Source organism: Xyrauchen texanus, chromosome 16, assembly GCF_025860055.1.
Source record: "Xyrauchen texanus isolate HMW12.3.18 chromosome 16, RBS_HiC_50CHRs, whole genome shotgun sequence".
Taxonomy (NCBI): Eukaryota; Metazoa; Chordata; class Actinopteri; order Cypriniformes; family Catostomidae; genus Xyrauchen; species Xyrauchen texanus.
Window position 1 is genome coordinate 31,129,258 of NC_068291.1, and position 14,718 is coordinate 31,143,975.

At 41.2% G+C, this 14,718-nt stretch overlaps 1 protein-coding gene across 2 annotated transcripts in view; it reads right to left on the reverse strand.

Moving 5' to 3' along the window:
- Positions 1 to 1,981: 1,981 nt before the first annotated feature.
- The window catches only part of LOC127657378 (serine protease HTRA1A), a 40,525-nt gene continuing 27,788 nt past the window's right edge, over positions 1,982 to 14,718 (reverse strand). The window contains exons 4-9 of one of the 2 annotated variants that reach the window (XM_052146134.1): positions 13,812 to 14,006; positions 12,653 to 12,685; positions 11,305 to 11,419; positions 11,117 to 11,174; positions 10,747 to 10,842; positions 1,982 to 4,308 (exon numbers count right to left, since the gene is read on the reverse strand). In XM_052146134.1, coding sequence (XP_052002094.1) covers positions 4,140 to 4,308; positions 10,747 to 10,842; positions 11,117 to 11,174; positions 11,305 to 11,419; positions 12,653 to 12,685; positions 13,812 to 14,006 — 666 coding nt within the window. In that variant the 3' untranslated portion in view covers positions 1,982 to 4,139. The remainder of the gene's footprint in view (positions 4,309 to 10,746; positions 10,843 to 11,116; positions 11,175 to 11,304; positions 11,420 to 12,652; positions 12,686 to 13,811; positions 14,007 to 14,718) is intronic. The other variant, XM_052146133.1, reaches the window with a different exon arrangement.

Here is a 14,718-nt window from a genome sequence, read left to right on the forward strand (position 1 = left end):
AAATGTGAAAGAAATTTAAATATATTCAACAATAGTCTAAAAAGAAAAGAGAGTAAGAGAAGAAAGAAAAAAAAGAAGAAGAGGGCACAAAAGAAAAAAACATTAAGAGAGAATATTAAACATGGCACTAATTCTGGATGTTTTCATTGCTTTCTTGTTAACAGAAGTTGAAATTGTATTTAAATACATCTTCAATTCTTCTTTGAAAAAGCTAAAGTGGGGTTTACTTTTTATATATTTACATTTATGGATATGAAACTTTCCAATATATAAAAGAAGGTTTATACAAAAACATGCATTAATTAGATTCTTGTCTTTAACATAAAATCCAAAAAGAATGTGTCTATATGATAAAGGACAATCAGAGCATCAATATTGTTCCAGAAAGACAGAGTAAAAAGACATTCCCAAAACAAATGATCAACATTTTCAGAGGAGGCTTCACAAAAAGAGCAGGAAGTATCAATATCATTTCTAAATTTCTTTAAAAAAGTATTTAACTGGATAAAATCTATGAATAATTTTATAGGATATTTCTTTAACTTTATTAGTTAGAAAGAATTTCTGAGGATGTGACCAAACATATGACCATTTAATATCATCAAAAAGGTTATTCCAATAAGAAATGGAGGAAGGAATTGAAGTAACAGGGTCCAAAAATAATGACCTAATTTTATAATTGGATTTATGTATTGAAAAACAAAATGAACCAACCACAGTAGATTCAGGGCTAGGGGGAGAAACAGAAGTCACTGTAGCACTATTATTGTTTCTAAACAGCATACAGATTTCCAAAGAGATGGCCTTGAAAACTATATTAAATTCTTTACTAGATACTGGGAATTGGTATCCTGAAACAAAATCGGAATAATTAAATAAATTACCTTCACTATCAAATAGCTGGTTTACTAATATTACCCCATTATTGAACCAGTTTTCAAGAAATAAAGATTTCCTCTTATGAAGAATATTACAGTTGTTCCAAATTAAAAAATTGTGTGGCGAGAAATTATGCTTGTAAATAAGTTTCCAAGCCATAAGCATCTGCTGATGATAATTGGAAAGTTTGACAGGAAGTTTACTAATTGAATAATTGCACATTAAAAGAAAATGTATACCTCCTAATTGAGAAAAAATATATCTTGGGATTATACTCCAAATAGAAGATTGATTGTGAAGGAAACGTTTAAGCCAATTAATTTTTAAGGTTGTTAAGAGAATCAAAATCAATGAAATTTAAGCCACCTTTATTATAAGAATTCAAAATAACTGATTTTCTAATACTCAAATGGAATACTAATTCCCTTAGTATTTCCATTTCCGATGCCTTACACAGAAACCTGTCAATCAGGGTCAAGGGTGGGATTATGCTATTGTGTTGTCTTGGGAAGTGACATCACTCACAGTCGACGGTCAAGAGGTGATGCCCTGAACAGATGCTGGTTTATCAAATCAAATCAAATCACTTTATTGTCACACTACCATGTACACAAGTGCAACAGTAGGTGAAATTCTTGTGTGCAGTTCCGAGCAACATAGCAGTCATGACAGTGACGAGACATATACCAATTACAATAAACAACATACTTACACAACACAATTTACAAATCAAATGTACACATACTTACACAACACAATAATTATATACAATGTACAGTAAACAATACACACAATATACAATACAATAAGTAGGAGTATATGAAATATATATATATATATATATATATATATATATATATATATATATATATATATATATATATATATATATGAAGTAGTATATTGAGGAGAATATGTTGACAGTCCAGTGTGAGATTATAGATGAATAAAGTGCAGTGCTAATTATTGATCCTGATAGACTGTGAGTGATGTCACTTCCCAAGACAAACACACCCCATAGCATAATCCCACCCTTGACCCTGATTGACAGGTTTCTGTGTAAGGCATCGGAAATGGAAATACTAAGGGAATTAGTATTCCATTTGAGTTTTGGCTGGCTACATACGCGACGCTGAGAAAGTGAAAAAGCAGACGTGGTAATTGAAATTGCTATTTAAATATGACAGGGCCAAAACTCGTAAGATATGGGAAACACAGTTGCAAACGGACTTTGCTTTTCCATTTGAAATCTGGCAGTCACTGTGCGTTCGCTTAAACGAAAATGCAAACCGTAATGCGCGATTTGCAATTGCGTTTGGATTATGTCACATTTTATGCGTCCACAAAGTGAAAACGCAATTGCAAATACAATTTGCAATTCCTTTTGAATAATGTCCGGAATATCATTCCATATTCAGGTGTCCGGGCTGTTTTATGTCAAATTGATTGTAACTCCATTAGTTTAATGCAGTGAACAGTGAAGAACACAAGATACAAGGGTTATATTTTAACACAGTATACTCTTCCCATTCACTCGTGGGCACAAAGATCTCCTTTCATCTTTCTAACATCAATGTGACATCAATAAGACCATATTGAATAGATTCATCTGTGATAAGCAGGGGGATGCTCGGACTCTGAGTGAGATGTCATCAGCGTGATCTCATAATAGCATGACAGCGCCCCCTACCTAAGTAATCGCAAATTAGCAAGTACACCTGGGTGTATAAGGAGGTTTTTATCAAGGTTTTACTTTACCAACACTTATTTGTCCTTGTTGACCATGCTGGCTTAAAATGTTAGGAAGGAACCGAACTCAGCTGGGGAAGACTATTATCCTAGGGCAAGGAGCACATTACAATAATATGCCAAATGTTGTCTAGTTACATAATATGGTCAATACTGTTCATATGTTTATTGGGTAAATATATAATGTTATATTATATAAATGTGATAATGTTAATGATTCAATCGGAAAAATAATAATAATAATATAAGTATGAATAATTTATGGTTAGCCATGTTTGTTTTTGCACACTATGACCACACGAGGGCGTGTGTTCACCAGAGATTACAATAACGGCTAAAGGTTATTAGAAGAACAAAGATACGGCTTTTCAGCGAGTCTCAGCCTCTTTTGATCTCATGGGAAAGATCCTAACATTGCATATATTAGCTTTTGTATATGTTTTGAGTGTGTGCACTGAATATACATACCATCCTGTGCAAAAGTACATTAGATGTTTCACAGAAACCTTTGTCTTAAGATGGTTATTTTATATCTTCTCATTTAGTGGGTCAATAGGAAATATCAATTGTAGATTTCCAAATATTCCTTTTGCAAATAGTATAGAATGTAGAACAAGGAGTCATGCAACAGATGGTATGGCCCCCAATACAGCTCTGTATTCACAAGGTTTTCACAATACTGCTTAAATGTTTTTAGATGTGACTGTTACCTCTACAAGAGTGATTGTTAAACAACAGACTGAAGATTAATCAAACCTCTCAATAATTTGCTCATGCACCAGTATAAAGTTCTGGCAGTATGAACAATTATTCTGGGCTTATTCTCAACTGACGTCTGCCCCTTTCTTGCCATAGTTTAGCGCCAGCTGAAGGCTGTGTGCCACACATGACACACTCAAAGTTTATGACTTTAGAGGATTGTGCTAGGTGCAACTCTGAGCATTTTACTCATAGAAAGCACAGAAGTCTAACCTTGGGATCATTAAATATAACACAGAAACCAGAAAAACACTTCTTATTTTATATAAAAAAAAAACAAGGTAAACAGCGTTTAAAAAAAGAAAAGAAAAGTTTGCTTTCAAAATGTCAGTATTTGTGTGTGAAAGTAGCCTTCATGTGAAATGTTTATTATTAATTATGTATGCTCTAGAAAAGCTCGATATCAAAAGGCTTTTAATCTTTCTAAAAGAGGAAAATTTCATTTTATTTTACAAAAAATTATCAAAAAATGTCAAAACAAGTTCTGAAAAACTCTTAAAACTGCTGTGCACCGCTTTAAATAGTTGGACACAAGAGAACATCTAATCTGGAAAATATAATGTCCAATGGCTTAACTTGTGAACAGTAGTAGTATCCTTTAAAATAATAAATGTGAACATGGATCTACATGTGCGTCTATAATCTTCAGGCGGAGCTTTCACCCTGCCAGTCATTTCAAGAACATGGACAATTGGCCAGAGGACACACCCAGTAAGTTCATTGGTGGGGTTGATGAGCATCAACTCCAAAGTTCAAGGGTCAATCTCCATGGGAATGATAGTGAGGATGACATCCTCGTTGTCTCTTCGAACTACCACACGTAAAGTGGTGTCCTTTTTGATGGCTGCACTTACATCCGTTGCCGTTGATATACGCTGACCATTGATGGAAATAATGACATCGTGCTCTTTAAGGCCACCACTGCAAAAGAGAAACATAGAGAAGAGAGAGTGAGAGAGCATTCAAGAAAGAACAAAAGGCAGGAAGAGGATTAAAATAAATCTTTAAGGACTGAAATCTTCCCAGTACAAATCAAATATTGCTGGGTTTCCCAGAATTATACCAAAAATAACATCCAAAAACAACACTGAAGTCCTTACGCAATATATTTTTTCAGTTGTTGTAGAACTGTACACTGAAAAGCCTAATGGATCTATAACTCAGACCATATCACTTTGAATGGCCTTTTAAAAACATATTTCATGTGTAAACGCATAATAACACACATAAAAACATAATCACTCTATTAGTTCATTTAAAACACTTATTTATGAATTATTATTCATATTATTGTATGAATACAAACCTGCATGGGTAATAAAATACTCTAAACAGCTTACATTCTGAACTTCACAAGAACTTCCTATTTGTTGGACTATAACTGCGACATTTGGTGATCATCTGTTATCCAATTGTGAATCATAACGTCTAGGTTACGTATGTAACCTCCGTTCCCCGATGGAGGGAACGAGACGTTGTGTCAGAGAAGCGACACTAGGGGTCTCTCTTGAGCGCCGATATTCACCTCTGAACTATGAAAAAAGGCCAATGAGAGTTGGCAACCAGTATTTGCATGTCCCGCCCCCGGACATACGGGTATTTAAACGGCGCAAATACGGGAGTTCATTCAGGATTTTTCTGAGGAGCCGGAAATGGTCCAGCCACAACAGGGGCTCGGCTCAGCGACGTGGCAGGGGAGACACAACGTCTCGTTCCCTCCATCGGGGAACGGAGGTTACATACGTAACCTAGACGTTCCCCTTCTGTCGCTCTCTCCACGTTGTGTCAGAGAGCGACACGAAAGTGTCCGCCGGACCGAACTCCAGGCAAGCGTCGCTAACAGAGGACGCATGCAGGTCCCCGACCCTCTTGATGGAAGTGAGCGCGATCAGCAGGGCGGTCTTTAGAGAGAGGGCCCTGAGTCCAACTGAGTCAAGCGGCTCGAAGGGGGGGGTCTCCGGAGTCCCATAAGGATGACCGAGAGATCCCAGGAGGGAAACAGGTTAGGCCGGGAGGGAGTCATCCTCCGGGCACCTTTTAGGAACCTGACGATTAAGTCGTGCTTACCAAGAGACTTGCCGTCTACCGTGTCATGGTGGGACGCGATAGCGGCAACATACACCTTGAGGGTGGAGGGGGACAGCCTCCTCTCCAGCCTCTCCTGAAGAAACACGAGCACTGACCTAACTGCGGGTCTTTGGCTCGGGAAGAACACCAGTCCGCGAACAGACGCCACTTCAGGGCGTAAAGATGGTTAATAGTGTCTATGACGGCCGAAGGTAGGCCGGCTAGATCCTCCGCGTCCCGTCCAGGGACCAGACGTGGAGATTCCAGAGGTCTGGATGCGGATGCCAGAGCGTGCCTCGTCCCTGAGAAAGAAGGTCCTTCCTCAGGGGAATTCACCAGGGAGGGGCTGTCATGAGGAGCGTGAGATCCGAAAACCACGTCCGGTTGGGCCAGTAGGGGGCCACCAGAGTGACTTGCTCCTTGTCCTCCCTGACCATGCATAGCACCTGTGCAAGAAGGCTCACTGGGGGAAAAGCGTACTTGCGCAGCCCCACGGGCCAGCTGTGCGCCAGAGCATCTGTCCCAAGGGGAGCCTCTGTGAGGGCATACCAGAGCGGACAGTGGGAGGTTTCCTGGGAGGCAAACAGGTCTACCTGGGCCTTGCCGAACCTGTCCCAAATCAGCTGGACCGATTGGGGTGGAGCCTCCACTCTCCGCCCGGGCAAGTTTTGCCTTGACAGCGCGTCCGCTATCACATTGAGGTTGCCGGGGATGTGAGTGGCGCGCAGTGACTCCAGTCGATGCTGACTCCAAAGGAGGAGGCGGCAGGCGAGCTGTGACATGTGGAGGGAGCGTACTCCGCCTTGGCGGTTTATGTAGGCCACCACCGTGGTGCTGTCTGTCCTGACTAAGACATGCTTGCCATGAATCAACGGAAGAAATTTCTTCAGGGCAAGAAAAACGTCCAGCAGCTCTAGGCAGTTGATGTGCCAGCGCAGCGAGCCTCGGTTCCACCGGCCTGCGACTCTGGCGCCCGTTGCACACGGCGCCCCAACCCAATTTGGAGGCGTCGGTTGTAACCAGAATGCGACGGGACACCTGCTGCAAGGGTACTCCTGCCCGTAGAAAGCAGAGGTCTGTCCAGGGTTTGAAGGTTTGGCGGCAGGCGGGGGTAACTTCCACGCCGTGCGTGCCGTGGCGCCATGCTCGTCTCGGGACTCGAGTCTGAAAAAACAAAAGATTCTCCTCCCGGCCCTCCACTGGGGGACGGAGTGGTCTTACCACCTCCGGAGCTAACTTCTCGTCCTCTGGGTCTGCTGTCTCAGGGACGCTTTGGAGCCTTCCGGGTCCTCGAAGGGGTCCGTGAGGCAGGGGGCGTACGCTTCCTGCGGTTTGCTCGACGCCGGGGTTGAGAGCTGGGCCCAGGTTGGGGCGGAGCAGAAGGTCTTCTGGCCGTGGGAGGAGGCCCTCGGCGAGCAGGTGGGGCCTGGGCCGTGGCGGCAAGCTTGCGTGCGGCATGATGTCTTGAAATGGCCTCCGTCTGCTTCTTCACCAGGGAGAACTGCTGGGCAAAGACCTCAACGGTGTCGCCGAAGAGGCCGAACTGGGAGACAGGGGCGTTGAGGAAGCGAGTCTTGTCAGCTTCACGCATCTCAACCAAGTCCAGCCATTGCTGACGTTCCTGGACCACCAGAGTTGCCATCGCCTGCCCGAGTGCCTGCGCTGTGACCTTCGTCAGCTCTCAGGGCGAGGTCGGTCGCTGGCGCAGTTCCTGCAGCTTGTCGGGATCAGGGCCTCCCCGTGCATGTTGCAAAGTGCCTTGGCTTGGTGGACCTGCAGGAGAGCCATGGCATGCAGAGGCGAAGCGGCGCGTCCAGTAGCGCTGTAGACCTCAGCGGTGGCGAGGATGTTGCTCTACAGGACCGGGAAGGGAGTACAGGGCGGCCCGCCAGGTGGTAGTGCTTCGGGACATAAGTGGAGCGCAACAGCTCTATCCACCTGGGGATCTCCATGTACCCGTGGCGGCTCCGCCGTCGAGGGTGGCGAGGCGGATGAGCAGGTGGCGGTCGCGACGAGTGGAGAGGGTGCTCTCCGCGAAGGCGTCGGCTCATCATGCACCTCCGGGAAGAAAGGAACGGAGGCGAGGCTGTGGCGGCCCACGCCAAGAACCAATCGTCCAGCCGTGATGGCTGTGGGGAGGATGGATGGTTCCAATCCAGGCCCACACTGTTGGCTGCCCAGGAAAGCATATCGGACATCTGTGCGTCGGTCTCCTCCTGGGCGTGCAAGCCCGAGCGGCAGCCCAGAGGAGCCCTCAGCATCAGAGCCCACACCCTCCGATGTCGCGGCGAACTCATCTGCTTCCATCGCAAGAGGGTAGGCAGACTGGCTGTGAGCGAGTCGCCGCCACCTCGGCGGGGACGGAGTCAACGAGCATGCCGGGCGCGGGTGGTCGAGGCGTACCTGGCGGAGCTGCACCGCTGCCATCCCGAATCGCCTCCATCGCCAGCCGCATCGTCCTCAATCCCGTGGGAAGAAGGAGCGACGCGGGCGGCTGGAGTGGCTTGCTTACGGTTGTAAGCAAGCCGCGACCTAACGTTGTCATGGTCATGTTCTCGCAATGAGAACATGAACCATCCACAAACGCAGCCTCAGTGTGATCACTGCCCAGACACACGAGACAACGCCTGTGGCCGTCGAGGCGGAGAGTACTCTACCGCATCCAGGAACAACACAGAGGCGGAAAGGCATCTTTATAAAGACAGCGTCCTTAAAAGGGCGTTCAACGCCGCTGTGTTTTTTGCTCTTTTAGAGGAAATTACTCTTTTAAATAAAATCACTCTTTTATGAATGAAAGAACTCGTGAGAGATCTTTCTTATCTGCAACTGTCGATGCGCTCAGGGGCAGGAAGTGCACAACCGTGCAAACAGGAGAAAGCCGCTGTTGTGCGCCGTAGAATCCAACAGCATGCAGCAGAGGATAGCAGGAACTCGGTGTGTAAAACGCAGCAGTCTGCAAACACGACCATCGGCTCCGAAGAAATTTTCTGAATGAACTCCCGTATTTGCGCCGCTTAAATACCCATATGTCCAGGGGCGGGACATGCAAATACTGGTTGCCAACTCTCATTGGCCTTTTTTCATAGTTCAGAGGTGAATATCGGCGCTCAAGAGAGACCCCTAGTGTCGCTTCTCTGACACAACGTGGAGAGAGCGACAGAAGGGGAACCACAGTGGCTTTTGCCAAGATTAATAAAGAAGTTGTGTGTGTGTCTGGGTGCCATCTGAGCTTGTTCATAACATATCCACGCTTTTACTAAACCAAAAATGCCCTGGATCAGGATGTGGTAGGCAGTTGATTGATCTGCTGGTTATGGAATTATATCAAAAGAGTGTTTCAAGAAAAATTATTTAATCACATGGTTCTGCACTCCCTGACTAGCCAACAGAAACTCTTCGGGTCCCAATGTGTCTTTGAGTAATTGTTGTTATGTTATGCATAAAATGAAGACAAAACATAAATGCTATGATGTGGCAGTGACAGAGCATGAGTCACATGGTTTGGATCAGTGAGGTGAATTACAGTAAGTGAAATGGGCTATGTTTGGAATAGCAAACTACCATACCACTTAAAAATGTTCTGCAGTATATAGTATGTATACTGGTATGTACATTTTATTTATGCTTGGAGTACCTGGATGATCTACAGTACTACATATGCCAAAATGTGCCAAAACATAAATTACTACGTGCAATACTGTAATCCACAATGTAAGTGCTAGTCTTGACCATCCATTTTGAGTGGAAAATGTTAAAGGGGTCATGACACGCTTTTTTTTAAAATTATTTTAATATATTCCTTGATGTTCACTTATGATATTAGTAAAGGTTTTCTGCACAAATCATATATTTGTATAACACGATCCTTTTCCACATTCATTCTGACCCTCTGTCAGAAACGCTCAGTTTTGGTGTGCTTCTCCTTTAAGAAAGGAGTGATAGTAAACACCCACTGCTATGACTGGCTCTCTGCTCTTGACTGATCTGCTCTCTCACTGCTCACCGCTACTGACAGACTACGGAAGTGATAAGGTTAGGTAAGCATTGATGTGTTGCTGTGGAGGTAGTTGGATACAAATATTTTCCACAGTGTGACATCACAATGTGAAGGAAGTAGAGAAAAAAGTTGTTTTGGCAGCTTGGTTTCAACAAATGCTCATTTTGCAGTGAGGAAGAAGTTTGAGTTCTGAAACTTACAGTATATTTTTATAGCACAGCGACCGCTTATATGTCAAAGATCAAGGAAAATTTGATTCCTCGGGTCATGACTCCTTTAAGACATTTTTACACAAAATTGGATGAAAAACAGAAAATAACAGTTTTTATTTTGGAGATGATATCTGGACATCAGTCGCTAAATTAAAGGGATAGTTCACCCAAAAATTTTAATTCTCTTATAATTTACTCACCCTCATGCCATCCCAGATGTGTATGACTTCCATTCTTCAGTAGAATACATTTGAATAAAAATATCTCAACAGGTCTTTATAATGGATGTGGATGGTAACACGAATTTTGATGCTCCAAAAAGTACAGACAATCAGCATTAACATCATCCATATGACTCCAGTGGTTAAATGAATGACTTTTAAAGTGATACGATCTCTTTTGGTGTGAAAAAGATCAATATTTAAGTACTTTTAACTAAATAATGGAGGGGGCTGGACCAACAGGTGGAGGTGGAGATCATCTGCTGCAACGAATGGAACGTTGCCATGCCATCGCTGGAAAGACCTCGAGACCTTAGCCCTCTTGTGAATGTACATACTGCTGCTTAACGAACGCGATGATTCATAGTTAAAAATACTTAAATATTTATCTTTTTTGCAACAAAAGTGATCGTATCGCTTTATAAGACATTGATTTAACAACTGGAGTCGTATGGATGATGATATTGCTAATGTACTTTTTGGAGGGGTTGGGTGGTTTACGAGGTAAATTTTTAGATTACAAACTGGTAATTAACACAAACTGTGTGTGTGTGTGTGTGTGTGTGTGTGTGAGTGCGTGCGTGCATGTATTTATCAGTTTTTGGGGACCAAATGATCCCCATAAGGATAGTAAAACCCAAAATTTTTGAGTGTGTATGTTATGAAAAGTGAGGGTCGACTATAAATTTAAAACATGTGGAGTTAGACAGAGCCAAAGACAATATCGCTCTAAGTATGACGGCAGAGGCAGAGGAAGAATGTGCACATAGCCAGTAAAAACAGCAGTTGAGTATTGCCAAAGGAGTTGACCTGCACTTTTGACCTGTTGGGCATTAAGGGGAGTATAGTTTTGGTGACTCACGCTGCAGCTGGGGTTTTAGAGATGACCTCGATTACATAGGCTCCTGATGTGATATCAGGGAAGTCTCGCAGTCGACCTTTCAATTCTTTGGATAGTCTGGGAACAGGAATTAATATGATTAAACCATATCACTGTTGTCATCAGAGAACTGAAGCACAAACACATTTTTCACAAAAAACACAACAGCCATCAATAACACTCAGTGTAATATGGCACTAAAAACCGCACACAATATAAAAACAAAGATCTCATACAATTACATAATCATGTAAAATTTTCCCCTGATATTAACCTTTTGCATGTTTACTCTTTAATACATTTTAAAGTTGTAATTAATTTGTTTGATGCATGGAAATGGCTATGTACTTACGCAGGAGTGAGGGTCATCATTCGAACACCAATATATCTTTTCTTTATTGTTCCTCGACCTGTTAAATAGACAGATTAATAAACTATAAGTTTGCTTACTGAATGGCTGGCTGCTGTTCTCACAAATTTTTTCAAAGTATCTAAATTCTGAATATGTCTGCATTTTGAACAGTATAGGTCATGTCATACCTCTGGCCTGTCTGTCATACGACTCAGCAAGAAACTGTCGGATCTTGTCTGAAGGAATAGCAAAGGAGATTCCAGCCGTCACCTTCAAAGTGTTGATCCCAATCACCTCACCATCCTGTCGGAAATCAAATGATGAGGTACAGTACATACATGATCGCCATGCAGTATATAGATCTGAATATAGGTATAAAACTAGACGTAAAGGTACTGATCTTGAATCAGCTACTGGATAGTTGAAGCATAATTTGTCCAATTACTTTTTTGTAATCAGTATCATCATTTTAGAGTTAAATCTTTATAAATGCACCGAGGAAACACCTTTTTGCCTTCACTAGTTCATTTAAATGTTTTTCTTTCATTTTACATTTCAGACCCTCCAAAACATTCTGGTGTTTTTAAAGGTTTTATCATTTGTCATTTATGTCACAAAAATCACAAATAAATATTAGATTAGTTTATGCTCAGTCAAACTATAAGTATCATTTCATAATGTTAATTTTTGAACCAAAAACTCTTTCTTTGGAATAAAGCATGTAACACAAGGCAAAAAATAGGACATAATTCAGAACTAATTGATGCCCAAAAGTTAACATAAACTGAATTTTTTATGATCATTTATGGCTCAGTTTAGAGTAGAAATAAAGCTTTGTGTATATGTTTTGTGCCATAATATATCTAAACATATTTTATGTTAAAATTAGTTAATGTACTATGAACTAACATGAACTAACAATGAGAAATTGCATTTTTATTGACTAGCATTAACAAAGATCAATAAATGCTGCAAAAAATATATAAAATTCATAGTTAGTTCATGGTACCTAATGCATTAATTAATGTTAACGAATGGAACCTTCTTGTAAAGTGTTACCAAAATAGTGTTAGATGAAGTGTATAGAATGTCACACAGCAGAACATGTCAACTTTCCAACAGTATTTCATGTCACCTACTTTATCTGCTGTTCATACTGTAAACAATTAAGTAAAAAAAAAAAAGAAAAAATGAAAGTAATACTTAAAGGTCTTTAAGTAACTACTCAACATATCCACTTTTTACAGTATATAATCCTTTACATTAGGACATGAACCACAAAAAAATGCAAGATCAGCACTTGGATTTCTTACATGTATGACCAATGGCTTGAGTTCCACCAAGTCAAATTATAGTCTTACTAGAGTAAGATTACTGTAACACCAGACTCATGAATGCTGGGAAATCATTCCCAGATCATTACCACACTCACACTTTGTGTAAATATAGTGTTATGTAGTATTGTGTAAATAATAGTGGAATATGCATGCTCATGTGGAATATTATGCAACAGTTTTGAAATTAGATAATGCTCACCAGATTGACTAATGGTCCTCCGGAGTTGCCATACTATAAAAGAGAGACATGATAAGCATTTCATGAGTTAAAAAAGGCTTTTTATGGCTTTATTTGTGTGTAAATGGATGGATGGCAGAGTTTGCACTTAAAGGGTTAGTTCACCCAAAAATGAAAATTATCCCATCATTTACTATATTCACTGGCTTCCGGTAACGGCCGTCGACGCGTTCACAAGAGAGTCGAGTTCCGGCGTATGATATAGATGTAGTGTAAGCTCCGGTAAAAGGTGACGAACACAGCGCAGAGGATAGAGGAAACCAGTGAACATGCAGATGGCCTTTACCGGAAGCCAGTGATTATAGTTTATAAAGTTATAAATATGGATGTTTTTCTTACAAAAATGCATCGCTTCGCTTCAGAAGGCCTTTATGAACCCCCTGGAGCCATATGGATTACTTTTTGATGGATGGATGCACTTTTTTGGGCTTCAAAGACTAAGGTAACATTCATTCTGATTATAAAGCTTGGAAGAGCCATGATATTTTTAAATATAACTTCAATTGTGTTTGGCAGAAAGAAGAAAGTCATATACACCTAGGATAGCTTGAGGGTGAGTAAATTATGGGATAATTTTCAATTTTGGGTGAACTAACCCTTTAAAACCCCTGAAATGACTTGACAAGTGCACTTTTCTTTTTTCCTATGTTTATGTAATTCCTATTGAAACAGGAAATTTAGGACATATCATGGTGCCAATCCCCTTTTTAAAATATTCAATAGGGGTAGGGACATTATTATAAGAGAAAACATTTGATTGGATAAATGATTGAACAAAATGAGTCAACAATATTTTTGGTCCATTTGTATTTTTGGAGATAAACTCTAAATGTGTATACCTGCTTAACATTGCTAATGCTAATGTATTCTTATATGTTATCAACATAACAGTGTTATCAAGATATACTTTAGCATGTACAGAAGATGGCCTCAAAGCTAACACGTGTAAACTAAAAGAATCAAAACTATCATTTTGATTACAGGGGACTTTATGGAATTTATGGAGTGTTTTGTTGCATTACTACTGTAATAATAGGGTTTCGGTTATTGACTATTTGAAAACAGATGAAAAAAAGCAAAGAGACTGGCAGTGTGTGAAGCAGTGTAATAATTCACTCACATTAATGATGGCATCAGTCTGAATGTAATCCATATCAGAGTTCCGCAGGCCCAACTCTTTCCCCCCTCTTTGCGTGGTGCTTACTATCCCCGTGGTAACCGTGTTCTGGAGGGAAAATGGACTGCCGATGGCAACCACAAATTCTCCTGGTCTGAGGTCAGCCGATCGGCCGAGCAGAAGCACTGGAAGCGCACTCTGTTGGCCAAGAAGAGAGAGAGAGAGAGAGAGAGAGAGAGAGAGAGAGAGAGAGAGAGAATGCAATTTTTATGTTTTGACAGAAATGCAGCCTTTATTTCACATAAATAAAAAATAAAAAGAAATATGTTTTTGCAACTTTATAACTTAGCAGCTTTATAATACTGTAATGTCAGTCATATGATAAATGGTGAAAAAGTGGTACAAGAAGGCATTCCATAATTCTACCCTTGAATTCCTGTGCACAGAACTGCCATACAAACATAACTATTACAACACCTCTATACTTCTGCTTTCAAGTGTCTGCTAAAAAGTAGTTTGGATTTTATTTTCTATGAAACCTTATTGGCAGTGACAGGCAACCTTTATGACTTCAAGGAAAATAGGCACTTGGGACAGGACAGGATGAATTGGAGTGCCGTTCACCTTTTCCTGGGGGGAATCATTTACGGAATGGTTATGGATGTGGCAGAGATGACAGTGGTGTGAGCAGATGTAAGATGGGAGATTTAAACCTTTATATTTGCAACATTTGACAGTTCAGACAAGTTGAGGCTGCATTGTAATATCTGTCTGATCTCCCTGTCTGATCTGAGCTTTTCAAGACCCGAGTTCAAGGTTATAGGAAGATTACATTCAGCACCACATTCCTTTTAAAAGGGTTTTACATTCAAGATGCCATACAGGCTGGTAGGAACTTTTGGTGTTATAT